This window comes from Streptopelia decaocto (assembly GCF_964273445.1).
Source record: "Streptopelia decaocto genome assembly, chromosome: 3".
NCBI lineage: Eukaryota > Metazoa > Chordata > Aves > Columbiformes > Columbidae > Streptopelia > Streptopelia decaocto.
Genome location: NC_138656.1, coordinates 36131078 through 36149130, shown reverse-complemented (window position 1 = coordinate 36149130; position 18053 = coordinate 36131078). Strand labels below are relative to the sequence as shown.

Here is an 18053-nt window from a genome sequence, read left to right as displayed (position 1 = left end):
AATTATCACTCGGATGTTTGCATTTCAGAAGGGAAGTAGATGTGAGAGTTTCCAAGCAGTTCCCAACAGTACTCACAGCAGATGATATTAACATTATAAAGGTTATATGACAAGAGTTCTAAGTTGTGTTTCCTCTGCAAAACAGCAGGAAATATGTTGGACTTCAAAAGCCACAAACTGCTGATTTGTTTTCCTTCTTAAATTATTTAATATTTAAAAAGTGGAACTGACAGTTGCAAACTGATTTAAAATAAAAATAGTCTCTCGCTACTCTTCCTTGAAACGTCATTGGCGGAATTTCAAGAATATTATTTTTAGAAAGTGTTACACTTCTTGCATACGTGATTCCCATTACATGAAAAAAGTCATATAAATTTTGAATGGAGTTGTTTGGTTTCAGAAATACTGGGATTCTGGAGCAATCTTTTGGCCTCATTTTTAAATTTGGTGCATAATGAAATAAATTCATAAAATAAATGATCATCTAATGGTTTGCCTTTTTTGGGGGAAGGTCATATTTGCCCTTTCTGAACAGTTTGCTTTCCGGCCTCTCTCATATGAAAACAGCATGAAATAGTTCCCAAACAGAGTCTTGGTCAATTTATCCTTCCTAAACTCTTGCAGAAATACCCAAGAGGGTGGTCAGACACTGGAACCAGCTTCCTAGAGAGGTGGTCGATGCCCCAAGCCTGTCCATGTTTAAGAGGCATTTGGACAATACCTTCAATAATACACTTTAGCTTTTGGTCAGCCCTGAAGGGGTCAGATAGTTGGACTAGATGATCCTTGTAGGCCCCTTCCAACTGAAATATTCTATTTTAATCAGAGGCCGTGAGAAAGGTGTTTAATACCACAAATGGCATGGAAAAGCTAAACATTGAATAATTTTTTACTTTTTTCTTGCAAAGAAGAAAGAGTGTACATCAAATTACACAATCAGATAAATTACAACATGTGGTTTGGGACAGAAGATTGGTAGGCTGTTTTGCTTTTTTTTGTTCTGGGGTTTTTGTATTTGCTTATGTTGAGTTTCATGGCTTAATTTGAGGGAAATATCATTCAGGAGTAAGAAAGTTTGGAGTTACAGGAATGCTGAAGTTAGTGAATTACTTTAAAAAAACTATTATTTGCAAATGATTTTTTGACCTGAAGTCCTTAGGAGTTGTGTTTTATTTGTAAGAAGATCAGATATTTTAATTCCTCATTTAAAAAGTAGTGAAATAAGAAAAGAAATCGTTCTTATAATACCGGATTACTAAGAGTTGTATAACATCTTAAGTAATACCTTATATTTGGTTTTGAAATGTGTATTATATTATGAAGGGTTAGGCTGATAGCCTAAGGAAAGAGTAACTGAGGTACCTAGTGGTAAAAAATGAAGACAACTTCAACAGAGGAAAACATAAGCTGGTATGGCAAAACATGAGAAAAATGCAAGGTTGGGCTGGTTTATATTGTGTTTTATTTCATGTAGTGATGAATTCAAAAGGGTCTGTGCATACATCAGTGCACTTGAAAAGTCAGTGCACTTGACCAGTGGCCGTACTACGGGTTCCTTGGCACTACTTTTTTGTGATGGTTCTCTTTTCCTGTGTTCATCTGGGAAACAGACCAGTTGATATAACATTAGTCAAAAGATCAAATCAAGACTTTTAGTCAAATGAACTCTCTGGATTCTAATCAGCCTTGGAATGATGGTAATCTACTTGATGTGAATGCTATTTTTACACCTTTTTCTCTCGCTTAGCATCTGTTTGCTGTTTCCTAATGCTAAGAATATGTAAAAGATGCACAAAAAACAGTTCCCCTTTCAAAGTATATTTAAAAGCTAGAAAGTCACCTTTTGTAATATTTAAATGTTCCCTGTGTATAAAGTTTACTATACTCATGGAAAAATGCACTGTTATTTTGAGTATATATTTGTAAAAATATCCAGAATTTTAGAAAGGAATTCTTACTTAGGGTCACACTACCTTTGATTTGTTGTTAAGTGAAACCCCTGGAGAATGAGAACAGGAAGAACTTCCATATTAGTCACATAATTCACACAGAAGTGATGCAGAACTTCTGAGCATGTGGAAATGATCCTGTAATAAATGTTATATGCAACTTCCACAGTTCTTCTGCCATCTATTCAGGTTTATTATTGATCTCCAAAATAAAATACTATGAGCTTTCCAAGGGAAAGGATTGTTTTCATTACTGACTTGCTTAATCATACGCTGAACTTGTAGGCTAAAACTCTCCAGTCCGTATGTCTGGAGATTTAGGAAAATCCTAGCTGAACTTCTTGTATTAGATTCCAACAAGGAAAAAAAAGACGGACTGTGATAAAATCTCCACAGGAATGCAGTGTATGTTTCAGGAATGCTTTTCTCTAGTCTCAGTGCTTCAGACTTAATTTTGGTTTGATCCTCAAAATAAATATCCCTCTCCTCCCTCCCCCCGCCTCAGCCTTTTCATTCACTAGTACTAAATTATTTTTCCAAGGTGCTTGTTCTTATTTTCCTAGCCGTTATGCCTTGTGCCTAATGAACTCTTTTGATCCTACCATCAAAACAGCTTTTCTGAGGCTACCAAACCCTTCTCTCTTTTCATCTGTTTAATAACACAAGTAAATGAACCAAGATAATTAGGTTTTAAATAAAAATTGTTATTTACAAGTATTATGTTTGATTTCTTCTTCTTCGTCATCCTTTTCCTTTATGCAGTTTTGGTGACGTAAAGAGAAAATAATGATATAAAAGAAAAAAATGGGGATAAAGCACACATACGCACATAAAAAAACCTCAAACACATAGTGAAAGTATTTGTTTTGAAGAACTTAAAAAATTGAAATGAAAAATTAGGCCATTTGTATTACTGAAGCAGTTACCTTCATCAATCTGTAAAGTTGATGAACATCATCTTGTTTCTGGTCCTGTATATACACTTCTTACCCTTGCTCAGTTGAAATTACTGTTCCTACTAGCTTGCTTTTTTTTTTTTTTTTTTTTTTTTTCTTTTTTAACATGAGGAACTGTAGAGGATTCTTTTTTCTAGCCAGGTTGTTTCTGTATTTTCAAAATTTTGGTACAGCTGACTTGTACTTGGGACTCTGGGTTTCTTTCGGGCCATCCCACCACTTTCAGTGCTCCATGAAGTGTCTCTCTTGCATGACTGTTTGATTCTCCTGTTTTGTTTTGTTTTCTTTCTGGGCACTGTTATTATTGGACATTGTACTCTCTTACAGGACTGTTCTGTGTTAAAAAGACATGTTCTTCCTTCCTGACTTGTGTTATGGTGTAGCTTCCTAGGGGATTTATTTTCTTAGAGCCTTTGCCGATAAGGCGTGTGAGGGGGAGATCTTGAGTTCCAAATTCTTGGTACCTCAGCTATTGACCTCCTTTTAATCATGGAACTTTTGGATGCCACCATGCTACTTGATGTCGCAGTAGTGTCGCTGCAGGCTGTGTAGAGAAGACAGTGTATAAAGTTGTCTTCTCTCTGGGAAGGTTTCCTTATAGTAACTTCACTGTGCCTGTTTTCCTTTCGGCAAGTTATGGTGAGAGAGAACAACTCAGAGGCAACATTGTGCCTTACTGATCAGCAGACTGAACCGTTAAATTTTGTAGAAATTACTTTGAGAGGGACCGTGGCCACTATCAACAGGCTTATCACAATCTGACCTATTAAACTTCTTCAAACCTAATGTTTAATACTAAGGCTAAGGTGCTCACGCCCTGCAGCTGGAGAGCTGCCTGGGATAGAGCACAGAGCTGGGCTACAACTTCTCTCTGTCCATCTGCTCCAAGAGGCACTTCAGAAAAACCTAGTACTATAAAGCTCATTTTGCTCTCTTACTAAGAACAGGATCACTTATTCCAGGTTTCCAGATGTTGTTGTTTTGGCAGTGCAACAGCCATGCTCAGCTACCAGAATTCCTTCTTTTTTTCTCCTGAAAGACTTCTGTCTCCAAAACAATGTTTTCCATGCTAATAGCCTGGATGATGGTCAAAGGTTTTCCTAGCAGAGGTGGCTGAAAAGAATGCAGACTATTTAAAAGTCCATCTGAGACCAGTTGCTGCTTTGACATTTTTCCTATGCATGGATTATTTTTTAACCAAATGGGAAGTCAATTTATAAAATGTTGGAGGGTGGGGTTTTGTTTGCTTACACCGTGAATGGCTATGTGAAGCTTTGATGACTCTGAATGGGAGGGAGTCATTTCTGCAGAAAGGAACTGGCTCCTACCGGTCTTTTAAACATCTTTTTCAGCCCTTCTTCTGGAAGGTTGTCCTATCTTAAGTTATTTAATCTGGTAATTGAATTTTTTTTGTGTGTGTTTGGTGTTGTAGATTTTTGTTCTTTTTTTAAAGCAGTTGACTGGGGAGAAAGTGAGAGGGGAAAGGTACAAGTTATTAGTATAATCATTTAATACTTTTCTGCAACTCATCAACGGTAATGAATGTGTGGCAAAGAATAAAGAAGATACAGGCATGTCTGAAAAAGCTGGTTGTGAAGGCAATAAAAATAATAGTGGTAATTTCAGCTCATGAGACTTGGAAAATCAAGGTCCACAACTGTATTTCCATCATGTGTGCAATTTTCTCTGTGAAGGACATGAATTTTCAGGAAGTTTGATTCTACCTATTTTTCCAGAGGTTTTCTGGATATTGTATATAGGGTGATTGAAGTGAAACCTAGTATTTTTATCTAGGCTTTTAATACTCTTTTTAGATTGTGTCTGTACTTTTTTTTTATATATGTTTTAAGATTTTTTTTTCTCCTTCTTTAGTATTACATAGGCTCTTATTTCTGGGTTTCATTCTTCTTACAAGAGAAAAGCATCTTCCAAAGCAATGTATGCTAGATGGGCTAAGTTGTAAATTCCTTGAACCTGACAGTGCTAATTGTTGGGGTTTTGTCACAAACCCTCTGGATTTTTGATCCCTCATAGTAAAAGCCATAATGTTTTTTTCATTCTACATCTCTGAAGGCGAAGGGCATACAGTAAAGAATTAGATTCCCCTTTTTTTATATTTACAAATACGTTGAGAAGAAAGTGGCAAAAGCAAATGTATGATAAATAAAACTTTGGTTTCTGTACTCATATTTTTTTGTTAGTTTAATTCATTATCCTTTACTGCTACAGTAAGCAGAATATTAATTTAAAAATCCTTGAAATGTTTTAAAACCATCACTATACTGTAATATATCTGCGCACATAGAGTTAAATTTCTTCACTTTATTGTGACATATTTAATGTTATTTGTGAAATGTGATATAGTACTGTTTTTTCAAGGACTCATCACTTTATAGTAGCACACTGCTATAATGCAATATTTTAATAAACCTTTTCAGATAGTATTATGAAGATTCTGTGAGATTCCTTGACTTGTATTCTTACAAATTTCCTTTTGAGTAATACCTTACAGTGGAGAATATAACCACATTATCTAACACTGAGCTTAAAGGGAGAGATATTAATCCTGTGTCTGTTAAGAGGTGGCTCTTCCTCGTTAATTGAACCCTGGTCTGAGATGTAGTGGCTGTTGGGCAATCAATAAGACATGCATGGAAGAGGAGAACCAAACTTCATGCTTTTTAAGCATGAAGAATAAGCAAATGCGCTAAGTTTTGATGATGCTTCTTACTAATGCATGGTTTAATGTGGGGATGGCCTTGGAATACTTAAAATATTTAAAATACTTATTAATAAGTAGAATTCTTATTTTTCGTTCTTTAACTCACAATTACAGGTTCTCCTGCTGAGCTCTTTTTTTTCCTTTTGAAATCCATGTGTATTTGTTGTATCCTAAAGTAATCTACAAATTTTTTTGCAAAAAAATCTGTGTTTTCCAACTGAAAAATTGAAGTGCTACTCCATGAAGTTTCTCAGTTATGGTATTTGCATATTTCTCTTTGTTCTTTTTTTTTGTCTTGCATGTTCTTGAATTATTGCTGCTTATCCCTCTGATGTGCCCATTGTTCAGGGCAAGAACTCTGTTAAACGTAAACTCATCAAAAGTCTTAAATATTTGACTTTTAAACTATTATGTTAATCATAAAGCAAAGAATCTGAAAATGAACATGACTGTTGTTCATCTACATTTTATGTCTTCCAGTTCTTCAGGCTGTTTTCTTAAATAAGCAAATAAATACTACATACATGGAGAAAATATTCTTTTTAGAATGATCCAATCTCTAAAATTAACCACAGTATTTAATATACCTAGCCTCCCACATTATTTGGCATCTCATGTAATTGGTTACCCCTCCAAAAACTGAGGGCAGCACCATCAAAAAAAAAAAAAGAACCTGCAGTTATTTTCTTTTGGTTAGATTTAATGATTCCTCATGGTCTTCCTTTCTCTTTAATCATTCCTTGCATAAAACTGGCTATAATACGGTTTCCTAATGAGAGAACACTCTTCTGATGAATGGGTACAGTAACTGCTTGTTGGTGTTTCACCTATTTTGATTTTTCAGTGAGAATTGGAGGAGAAGCCTAATTTTGCAAGGCTGGAGAATACAATTATTTTCAAACAGTCTGGAACTACAGTTTTCTATGTGTTGACATACAGGACTAGAGAAGTGTTGGCGTTGCACAGTACCACCTTCTTGTTTGCTTGACCAGCAAATGGTTTGGATGGTTCAAAAAAACCAGCTTCAGGATGATAAACTGTCTTACTTGTTGGGTTAATAAAAGACGATTGTAATATATGAATATGCTAATGCTGCAAGTTGTGGTCCATTTTCCTCTTGCTTATTCTTTCCCCTTATATGTGGCTTCATTATTTATGGGGTTTTCCTTACTGTGCTTTGGTTTCAGATGCGAGTGTCTCTCTGGTTTATGTGGTTTACCCATGTGCGAGGCAGGCTCCGTTCCCCAGATAGTCTCGCGTGGAGATGGAACACCTGGCAAGTGCTGTGATGTCTTTGAATGTGTCAATGGTACGTGACGCTTTCTCTTGTACCTGGAGAGGAGGATTTTATCTGTGGGAGATGCTGGGCATTTGGATATTTTTACCATGTTATCAAGATAGAAATAATTTTCTTGAGGTTCATTCAGTAAGAGGGAACTGGAAGTTCTGCTGAAGGTAAAGTGGGAAACCATGTCATTTGTAAGTTGTCATGTTTCTTTGATTTCTAAAACACTTTTCCCTGTGACCCAGGGAATTATAGTTTTAGCAAAGCTCCCTCACTGCATGGTTTTCCAGGTACTCCTTTGCCAATAGCAAATACTAGAGTACCTTTAGAAGTGAATTTTTTTGTAAGAACTGCAACTGCTTGTTGCAGTACCTGTTTAGACTATGGGGTTCACTTTAACATTTTGGAAGTAATTTTTAGCATGATTGTACAACCTTTGAAAATTTTAAGTCAGTGTAAGAACAGAATGGTTTGCGTTCTTTGCTTCCCGATGTAAATGTTTCAGAAATGTTTAAAAGCCTTGAATTTGATATGCAAGTGACTGTATCTCAGGACTGCTCTATGCTGTATTTATAGAATTGCATATATGCTCTACATGAGGAATTGGGAAGAGACTTAGATATTTGACTGTTGGTAGACAGAAGAGGTAAAATGCTCTGGAAGAATGGCAAGTTCAGATAATTTCTGAGCATAAAAAGTTATATATTGCTGTGGTATTTACTAATTAATATTTATTCAGCAATTTTTAATCTTATTTAGTGGTGCATATATAATATGTTTGAAATGGCTTTTATTTTATATTCTTCATTGCATATGCATGTGAACATACATACAGAGACATTTCCCTAGAATACCTGTGATATTTACATGTAGTAATATTTTCAATACTCAAATGCTGATTGAAAAATAATATTTAGTACATATGATGGGACATTATATATAAAAATTAGCTTCTTTAATATGAATAAAAGAACTTGCATCAGGAAGAATCACAGATTCTTTAGCAGTCAGATTAATTCTTCACTAGGTACTGTAGAATTAAATGCAACTTACCTAATTTTTGTTTATATATGCTTGTAATACTGAAGTAATATTCATCTTTCTTTGGTTCATATTTGTGTCATTCTGTTAAAGTACCATTTCTGAATTTGATTTGTGCCAGAGTTAGGTTAATGGTTAGATGTGATGATCTTGAGGGTCTCCTCCAATTGAAATGATTCTGTGATTTAACTGTGTGGCACACCTCAATACAGTGTTTGATTCAGGATTTACTTTAGTACTTTGAGCAAGAAATGTGAAGCCAATTTCTGATATGATGTTTTTGCTGGTGTGAGACAGTCTCAAAGGTACAAACCACTTTGCTAACATTCCTGTTTATCTTCATTCCACAAGTTATTTGTGGGTACCACTATCAGAATTGTTGCAGTATATATCATGTCAGGTGTTAGATGGAGCTGTGGAAATTGCACACTTTTGTTATCCCTACTCATTTTCATATCCTATTTCCAAGGAGGAGTTACTTTCATTTTTCATAGTAAACAGTGAATTAGGACTGTCTTAGCACTGTTGCCACGTGCATCATTCCCTTATTAATTACTGTAACTTAGTTCGAAGATTCAACCTGCTTTTGGGTTGGGATTTCTTTTTGCCTCTCAGGTTTTCCTACTTCTAATCTTCAGCTTAGTAGCCTATGAAGACAGAGTAAATTGGAAGAAAAAATTGGAATTTTTGAAGGGAAGTTGATGCCAGGGACGGAGACAGAAAGGCCAGATAGAAAAGGAAGAGATAATATTTCGGTTTATGTCCTTAAAACATCTGTATTAAAATATTACAGGCAAGTATGAAAAATATATTTTAATAAGTTCCTCTTTGAAAAAAAAATCTGAGAAACCTGATGAGGAAAGTTAAATACTTGTGTGTTTTTTTTAAAGAAAGGGCGTTTGTCTTTATTCTGCTTAATGCTACAATCCAATTATGTGGCTTGAGTGGGCTTTAAGTATATTTAGAAGTGAGAAACTTCCATGTCCAGTTACTAATGATGCTTTAATTTGGAAAGAGGAAATAGTTATAAGCCTGGAGATAAATATCTTTATCAACAAGCTGGGAGCAACTGTGAAGCTACTTATGAGAAGTTCTGTGTGTGACATTTGGATTGTGTGGCAAATCATTTGTAAAGAGGGCAGACTATTCATAGAACTTGATCTCCATTGCTTTATAAGTCGGATTTTTTCAAGTGCATTTTAGGATGGTTTGCTGGTTCTTGTATCAGGAACAAATACTGCAAGTCACACCTCTAAAACCTCTGAATTTGTAGACAAATAGTTTTGACAAGAACTGAAAAGATGAATGTCTCGTACGATGACAAACTGGTAAAAAATTTTATATATATATATATATATATATATATATATATATAATTTTATATATGTATAATCCCTACCATTACTTCTGTCAGTTTAAAATAATGAGGAGCAGAGGAATCTTGTTTGTGAGACTGATAGCTGGATATAATATTTGGTTTTGGTTTTTGGAAGGATCCTGAAATAGTAACAACTACAGAAGAGATATGGTACATATCAGTGGCAGATGGAGGAAATATCTTACAGTGATAGATCAGTTTCTTCACTTCCTTAAAAAAAATGCCATCAAAGTAATAAGAGCCAAATCTGCAAGATTTAGGACATGCTGTTCTCAGCAGTGAGAGCAGTTAGCTGTTGGCGCAAGCTGCCAGCAAGATGCTGAATTCCTTATCTTAATTCTTTCCAGTTAGGATTAGATGCCTCTTTTTAAAGGGTGTGTTTTAATCAAATGCAAGTTAATTGGTTTATAGATGGTAAGTGGGGAAGTTGTGTAATCAGTGTTACCAATGAGTTCCATTACTTCTGTGTTTGAAAACCTCTGAAAACAGGATGGAATAAAAAAGGGCACGTGCACAATCACATTAGTGTAGTTTTCCTTCTCTTATAACGTCTATTTAATATTATAATTAAATAATTCTAGGGGTGTGGGGGAGGGGGCAGCAAGAAAAAAGCAGTCAGGAGTAACACTGATCATCTGAGTTACCTGAAAATAAGTGTGTGTAGACTGCAAAAAAATCCCATTTGTGTGTTGTGGGATAACTACATTGTGTATTTTGGTAGCACTAATGATCTGCAGAGTGTGAATGCAAGCCTGCCTTCTGCAATATCAATTGCAAGTATGTGCTAATGGAATAGATGCAGAGTTGCATGTTCAGAGGGAGTGCGGGGAGGCTGCCTTTGCTGTGGATGAGAGAGAGTGGCTCTTGTTGCAGAACAGCATTGGCCATGTTGAGGGGGTAGTTAATGAATAAGGACGGCAAAATATGTCTTGTAGACTCTCTGCAGCATGTTCTCCTTGTTGTTTGTCAGCACTTTTTGGGACAGATCAGTCATTCTTTCACAAACATTTTTCCTGGATTTAATATAAAACTGATTTAGACGCTCTGTGATATACGTGTAGATTTTTTATGTGGTTATCTTTGTTATCAGTACGCACTGTCTCAAACAAGCTTTCGGTTAGTCTGTCTTAGAAAAGTATATTTATCTGTAGTGAGATAAACTTCTACAGGAGTCACTCTTTGCCAATAATGGAGTTGTTCATGTTTGATTATAAATACAGCACTAAGTCAATACACTAATCATTATTTTCATGCTTCAGATTTATATTGGGTCTATCCTTATTCTTTCCATCATATATAATCTGCCATTTCTCATAGTTAGTTATGTAATTACATAGACATCATTTATCACCAAAATAACATTCTTGCTTGGAAATGGTCCTGATATTTTGATTTAGTTGGAGCTTGTTGTTAAGTCCCTACTGTCTGTGGCTGTTCAATCTTTGTATAAGTTGAGCTTCTCTTTTGATTTTTTTCATACAGGAAATATTTTAGAAAGCGTTGAGAGCAACTTTGTCATTGGTGAGAAGAAAAAAAAAATATATTACAGAGACCTGATGCTCTTAATAGTTCTGTGCAATGTTTTAATCATCATGAACAGATGCAGAGGTCCAAGTATTTTATGTAAAACTGTTATATTATTATAACTGGAGACATAAATTTGTGCTTTTAAAAACATCACCGTGGTTTAGAGAATTTGTCATTACAATTCATGCACAGGTATTACAGTCATTAAAATGGAGTTCATGTCCCAAAGGTCAGTCCATTTTAAGGCACATGGTGATTAGTTCAGTTTGAAGGAAAACATTTTTGTAAATAAAATAATTCTGTATTGTTTACATGGTGGTAGGAATCAAGCCAAAGTTCCCTTTTGACTCAATGAAGTTCCTCTGTCATGATTTATCCAGTGCAAGTATTTGGGCCATCCCAGCGTGTACCTGCCTGGTCTTTGGGTGTCAAAATGATAGCTTGGACAGCAAGGATGGCCACAACTTTGTTGTTTCTTGCTCCTTTTTCCATGTTAGAAGAAAGGTCTTTAATTTGTAAATGAAACCTCACAACTCTCTGGAACTGTTGGTAAACACTGATTTACAAAGCAATACTGACACGATTTTGTCAGTTGTCTTTGCTTAGAAGATGGCTGGCTGGTTGTTTCTTCTAATCTCACTTTCTTGATGACCCTCAGGCCAAGCCCCAGGTCATTCATGTAACAAAATTTTAGCCTGAAGGAGACAATAACATGAATTGCTAAATTTAAATCTCTGGCTTTCATTAAATAGTATAACTAGAGGTATAGCTGACATAGCTCTATACATCCCTGCTTGTTGCACATGGGAATCGGAGACTAGTATAGTGGTGTTCAGTAGTGAAGTTTTCAGGGAAGAGCTAGATCCATAGTCAAATGTGCTCGTTCTTGAGAAGTGTGATGTTGATACCGAGAAAATAAGGCAACATGGGAAAACTATAGCAAATAATTTCATCTTCGTATATGAAACTGAAAATGAGGTTTTGCCTGTCACGTGGTTCCAGTGCATTGTAACAAAGTACATGTATCAATGAAAGAGTGTATATTGCTTTGTTTAAAGGTAGATTATTCCAATTGCCCTGAAATTTCTCTGCTTGCACTTACCTGAAAGCTGCCTCACATCTAGAGAACACTAGATAGTATTAATATATTATATAAATTTGGAGAAAATTGAGCAAGAGATTCGCAAGGTTCAGTCCTTCCCCAAATCCTGCGTTTTACAAAAGTTAATTCAAGGTTTCTCCTGATCTACCTAAAATATATTACTCACCAGGATTTTTATCTACTAAACCTTGTGTGCTGCTGTTTCTCACTGGAGAGCTCATAAAGAAATAAAATTGATTCAGCATTGAATTACAAGCATCAAGAAGTGAATCCAAAGAGATCGAAAGCTGCATGTGCAGCAAGAGTAGAAGTGTTTGGAAACAGGAGAGTATCCAAACTTGCCTGTTCTCTAGTTCGGTATTGATGCATGGGTTTCTTCAATCTAAGTTGTTCTAAAGCACATACTGACTGTGAGCTCTGCCTTAGAAATTTGAGAGAGCAATTTCCAAGCATCCTGCAGCTGCTTCCTTCTGTCAGTCAGGGCTTCCACTTCTCTGGAAGTTTACTTGAATACAACCACTACTTTAAAAGGGTCTCTGCTTTATGAGAGGTGGTAAATTGCCAGTGTGCAAGTGGTCCTCATTAATGTCTCCATGTGGTCCAAGATCGAGGGGACAACAGCTTCCCCTGGGACTTTAGACTGGGACCCTCCCTTTCTGTACTGCTGTTTCAGGCTGTACTGATCATCACATGGTGGTTTGGAAGAGAACTCTTAAATCAAGCCTTATTCACTTGATGTGATGCATAACCTGTGTTTTGTAACTGCTTCTGTAACTTTTGTCTTCATTTGAGAGGACACCACTCAGATAAATGAGGCATTTCTCTTTTTGCCTCCTGACTTTCTTCACACAGGCGGTACTGCAGTGGAGGAGAGGGAGATGAAAATTCCTCTTTAATCACAGTTTTTGTCACCTGTTGATGCACTTACTCCTCACAGGAATTGCAGTTCCTTTATTAAGCTCATGGTGTGGAAAAGGCTAAAGGTGATTCCACTGTTTCTAAAGTCCTCCTTTGGCTGTCCTCGGGGTTTTCTCTGTTAGGTCTTGAACCTCCTGCAGGATATCAAAAAGTAGCACTGCTTAATTTGCAGAAGGAAGTATGGACAGAAGTGGGGTAGCCTAGAGGAAAGCCTCAGAAACTAAAGGGAAATAAGAATCACCTATTTCTAAAGGGAGCATCAAGGAGTACTGAAGGGATTTGATGGGGACTATTGGGTCAACAGGAAAATCCTCACTAAAGAACAAAGAATGGAGTCCAAGAGAAACACCTCACAGATACCACCTAATTACTATGGGCATATATATGTATATAGTCCTTATCCTAAAAAAACATTACTGCATATTTCTCTCTGGGTATCCAAAACTACGGAATTTTGTAGTGGACTTTAAGTAGACACCTGCTTAAAAATATCAAGATGCAAAACGCAGCTTGTAAGGAGCAAAAGATAATAAACTATGTGGTAAAGTAATAAAAGGAAGATTAATATTAAAGGAAGATGATGCGAAAAGGTAGAGAGATTTAGTGGTTATGGGGTGGTGCTTTGGGTTTGTTTGGTTTTTCTTCAATCAGAGGAACAGTTTTCAAAAATCATGGCTAATAACCAGCCACAACAGTGTAAGAATGTGGTGTAGTATAGTGAAAAAGCAAGTCAGTCTGCCAAACAAAGTCAAATGTATTAGGTCTTCTGCAGCTGGATTATATTCACCATAGTCAAATTGGGAAAAGTACCTGGAACAATGCAAGTCATTACCAGCTACATTTAAAACAGGAGAGAAAAGGAAGATGCAGAAAACTGAAGACAAATGAAAAGGCTAGTCAACCAAAAATTCCTGTCAAAAATATGCATTCTGTAGATGCATATAAATAAATTTTTAAAATGTTAATAAAGAAAAGACAAGGGGTAGCAATTGTCAGGATCACAGCTAGATGTGAAATCCAACTCTAAGCTTTTACAGTGGTTCACTATGAGTGGGAGGGTTGACAAATGGGTAGTAGAGACTGAGTTTTGAATAACATAAGGACAAAGTCTAACTCGCTTATTTCGTTCATCTCAGTTAATGAAATACAAGATGGTAGGTGGGAACTGATGGTATGTCATGTACAAAGAATATTAGGTGCCAGATGGTACAGTTCTGTCTGGTTTTAAAAGCTTTAAAAAAAAAAAAAACTGCTAGTATTTACTTTGGTGAAGTAGTAATTTTTTTTTGCCAAAGTGAATTTTCTTAGTAAGTTAATGTCTTCAGTGATATTCTGACTCTCAGATATTTCTAGGTGCTTAAACTTGGATAAAGTTGTCAACACTTTGGAGGACAAGATTAGAATTAAATATTTTTCTCAAATAATGGAAGAAATGTTTAGATATGGTATAATGCCAAACCACAGCCTTGTGGGTTTTTTATTTCCTGCAGTTTTTAACTTCTGTCACACACTGGAGGCTCATCACAGATGCAGTGAATGATGGGCTATGCCAGTACCTTTTAGTGGTGCTGAGATTGTGTCAGATGCCTGTGCTCTGGTGGCATGCCTAGGGCTAAACTGATCACAACATGTATTTCTCCGTTATGAAGAGTATGGCTTGCTTCCAGGAATCACTTGGCAATTTTGTTGAGAAAATCTTTCCTTGTTTGGGGATTTATAGCACAGCCATGGCCCTTGGTGGCTCCAGCTCCTCCCTTGACTGTCCTCAGGGTTTTCTCTGTTAGGGCTTGAACCTCCTGCAGGATATCACAGAATCAAAGAGTGTTAGGGATTGGAAGGGACCTCAAAAGATCATCTAGTCCAATCCCCCTGTAGGACTACTTGATTTGCAGAAGGAGGTACAGACAGAAGTGGGATAGCTTAGAGGAAAGCCTCAGAAACAATCAAACACTGAAAAGCATGACTTGGTGAAGAAAAAAATAAAAATTGAAAGAAATGTGTGCATTTTATCTGTAAGAGAGGATGGAGGCAGGGACACCCAGGATGAGTCCTCTTAGCAACAGATTTTCACATTGGAGGAAGGTAAAAAAAAGTAGGACATGTACCTTAAAGATGGGAAGAATAATGAAACTTGGGAGACTTCTGTGAGTTTGCTGTTTCTGTCTAACCTGAATTACCCTTGCTGTGATTTGAGCTTAGTTACAGTAGTTAAATTGGAGAATTGTTTAATAGGCAGGTTGCAGTTTCTCCATTACTGATCATTTGAAAGAAAAGCCAGGTATATATCAGATAGAGGTGATTCTGTTGGGGAATCTTTCCCTGCTCTTTTTCCATGATGCAACCTCCACCCAATATGGTGACTTGGAAATAAGTCTTCTGTCTCTATGGGGAGCACCTCACTGTCTTTTTTACTTTGTGTAAGAAAGACACATATATCAACCTATGCAAGAGCTGTCTCCTGATGTTGCCTAAAGATTAGTGGGTTGGGATCTGCTGCTGAGACAGAGTGAAAATTTTAAGGCTCTTTTTGAAAGTCGGCACTGTATATAAATTGTGACATCTGGATATAATAGTGGTTTCTAATGTGATGCTGCGGAGTTGCTCTGCTAGAAACCTTACTATAAAAATCTGATTATTTCTATTTGGTTTTAAAGGTGATTTGCTGAATTTGATTTTCCTCAGCATCCTCAGTATCTTTTAATATCATTTATAGACCATAGGTGCCATTAAGCTTTGCAGATATGTATAAAAAAATGTATAAATGCATGCATAAATAATTGCATTGATTTACAAATAGTTACAGGTTTGTTTTAATTCCAGTCTCTCTCTTTCTGGATGACCTTTTTAGAAGATGCAGGACCAAAGGACTTGCAGAAGGATCCTGCAATTGTGTTAATAGGGAGTACACTGCACACAGTATCACCTGAAGAGTAAGAACCTAAGAACCCAATTTTTTTGTGGTTTTCTTTCTTTTTTTTCTACCTAGCTTGTTTCATACATTTGCAAGGAAACAAAAAGACACAGTATGTTGTCCTTTAACATTGTTATGGGCTAATTCCAATGAAATGTATCTTTGTCTTTTTAAACTCCCTATCAGCGCAGATTTTGAAAAACAGAAAGCTTTTCTGCATTTTGTTTATACGGACACAGGATTCAAGTTTATCAGTTTCCTTCCCTTTCATTTAATTGAAAGTTCATAGCACTTGAGTTTAATACAAATCCTTCTGTATGCCAGAGGAATGTCCAAAGTTCTGGTATCACGAGCCTTTTAATCCTTTAAACAACATAAACTTGTTTTAAATCTCATTTCCGCTTTGGGAGGGCTGGAATTCCTGATAAAAGAAAATAAAATGCCCAAACCTGCCCACAAGCAGCTGATGCCTGAAGCATCTCCTGTGCTTGCCATAACTGTGTGCAGAATTGCTACCTTGCAAGGGATGGATTGACAAACTATTGTGTCTTTCTGAGCTGTTCCATTACTCTAATTAAAGAAAACCAAAAGTATTGGGAAACTACAGAAATCTCAATAACAGAAGTTTTACTTTGGGCTGGTTCAGCCTATAGCACTGTATTTAACTAGATTTTCAAATATAAGTTAAAGTACCTTAGAAAACTTGATTTGATAGAGCAGATTGTGTCTGTCTGCAGTTCACATTTGAGATAAAGGTCATGAAAATAATCACTGTCTGTGCCTGTGTAGCGTGAGGCTGTGTGGTTTGCTGCCACACTGACTTGTAGGGCTCGCACTCGCAGAACTAAAAGGCTGTGGTTGTGAGATCTGTAGAGCTAAATTTGTGCCAAAACTATTTCTCATTTAACTCTGTGGCAGGAACTTCAATGCCAAATCAAGTCCAGTCTCCTAGTCATGCTTAACTTTATGTAGGAGCAGAGACGTGATATGATCTGTCCTTCCACAGCCAGGATAAACTCTTTATTGTTCTGGGTACTGTCCACCTTGTCCTGGCTCCTTTCACAGATGGGCAGCTGTACGTCTGTGCTTGGTCTGGATCAGTCTTGTGTTACCGGGTTATCTGAAAGCTGGCAGACACTGATTTCATGTTCATGAATCCATGGCCTGGGTATCTGTCTCATGCCCCCTGTTTCATTGTGGTAGTCTGCATTAGAAAAGGGATTGGGGGTTTCAGATACTTTTGAGCACTTTGTGCTATGATATTCAGTCAATTTAAATTACTTTGTCACACAGCAAAGCTTTGGTACTTGAAAAATTCTACCTGTAGTATTGTCCTTATTGGCAGAAAAACTAATTTAGGGTTACTGGCCTTTAGGCCAACATACATTTATTTAATGTTAGCTTTATGTTCTTTCACTCCTTTGTGGCTGCCATATATAGATCAGTAAGGCAATAAGATGAGCACTTTTTTTTTAATAAAGAGAAAAAAGAATCTTCCAGCTTATTGTGGCAGAAGAAACATTATTAGAATTCCACACTGTGGGTTTTACTCTTTCATTAGACTTCCACTTTAAGAGTATCTAAAGCTTAAGTTCTTCATTTAGTGCTTGTTTTAGTTTGACTGCTTCTTAAGATTGCGGTCTTACATATGGTTCTAACACAAGTCATCCTTGTCTCATAGCTGGATGTATAGGCTTAGTTTAGTATGGATGTATATACTACCATAAATCTGGATAGTAAAAATACACATATAGTGAAAATCTATGGTGGTTTTCATTGTAGGAATAAAACATACTGTTTCCTTTCAGGATTTACAGTTACTTGCTTAGTCTTGTTTGGACATTTTAAAAATTAATTATGATTCATGGAAGATGATGTTTCTACTTCTAATTAGGCAGGAACTCAGGTCTGTGGTGGGAGAGGGGGGAAATCAGTAAAAATCCGGAAAGCTGCAATCAAAACAGTAATGTCAGAAGCAAATGGATTAGAGGCCTTTTGAGTTGTGTTGGCACTTTTTCCTTTTTGAGAAGGTTTTCAGACTAACAGCTTGAGCTACATAAACTTGAAATATTTCTCAAGTGTTTGTTTATGTGAATGGCTTTCTAATGAGGTCATAGCTGTTTTCCCGGACACAGTGGTATTTCCTCCTCTTACTTACTACTTTTTTTTTTTTAATGCTGCTTTCTACATTATGTCTTGAACAGGCTTATAAAAATCAAACATTGTTCAGGATACTTCAAAGTTTCTACTCTAATGCTTTACAA

The 18053-nt window shown here is 36.4% G+C and overlaps 1 protein-coding gene across 2 annotated transcripts in view; it reads left to right on the top strand.

Moving 5' to 3' along the window:
* Window positions 1-18053, top strand: part of CRIM1 (cysteine rich transmembrane BMP regulator 1) — a 191824-nt gene that overhangs the window by 105680 nt on the left and 68091 nt on the right. For both annotated transcript variants that reach the window (XM_082049838.1, XM_082049839.1), the window contains exon 5: window positions 6815-6936. In XM_082049838.1, the coding sequence (XP_081905964.1) occupies window positions 6815-6936 (122 nt within the window). The remainder of the gene's footprint in view (window positions 1-6814; window positions 6937-18053) is intronic.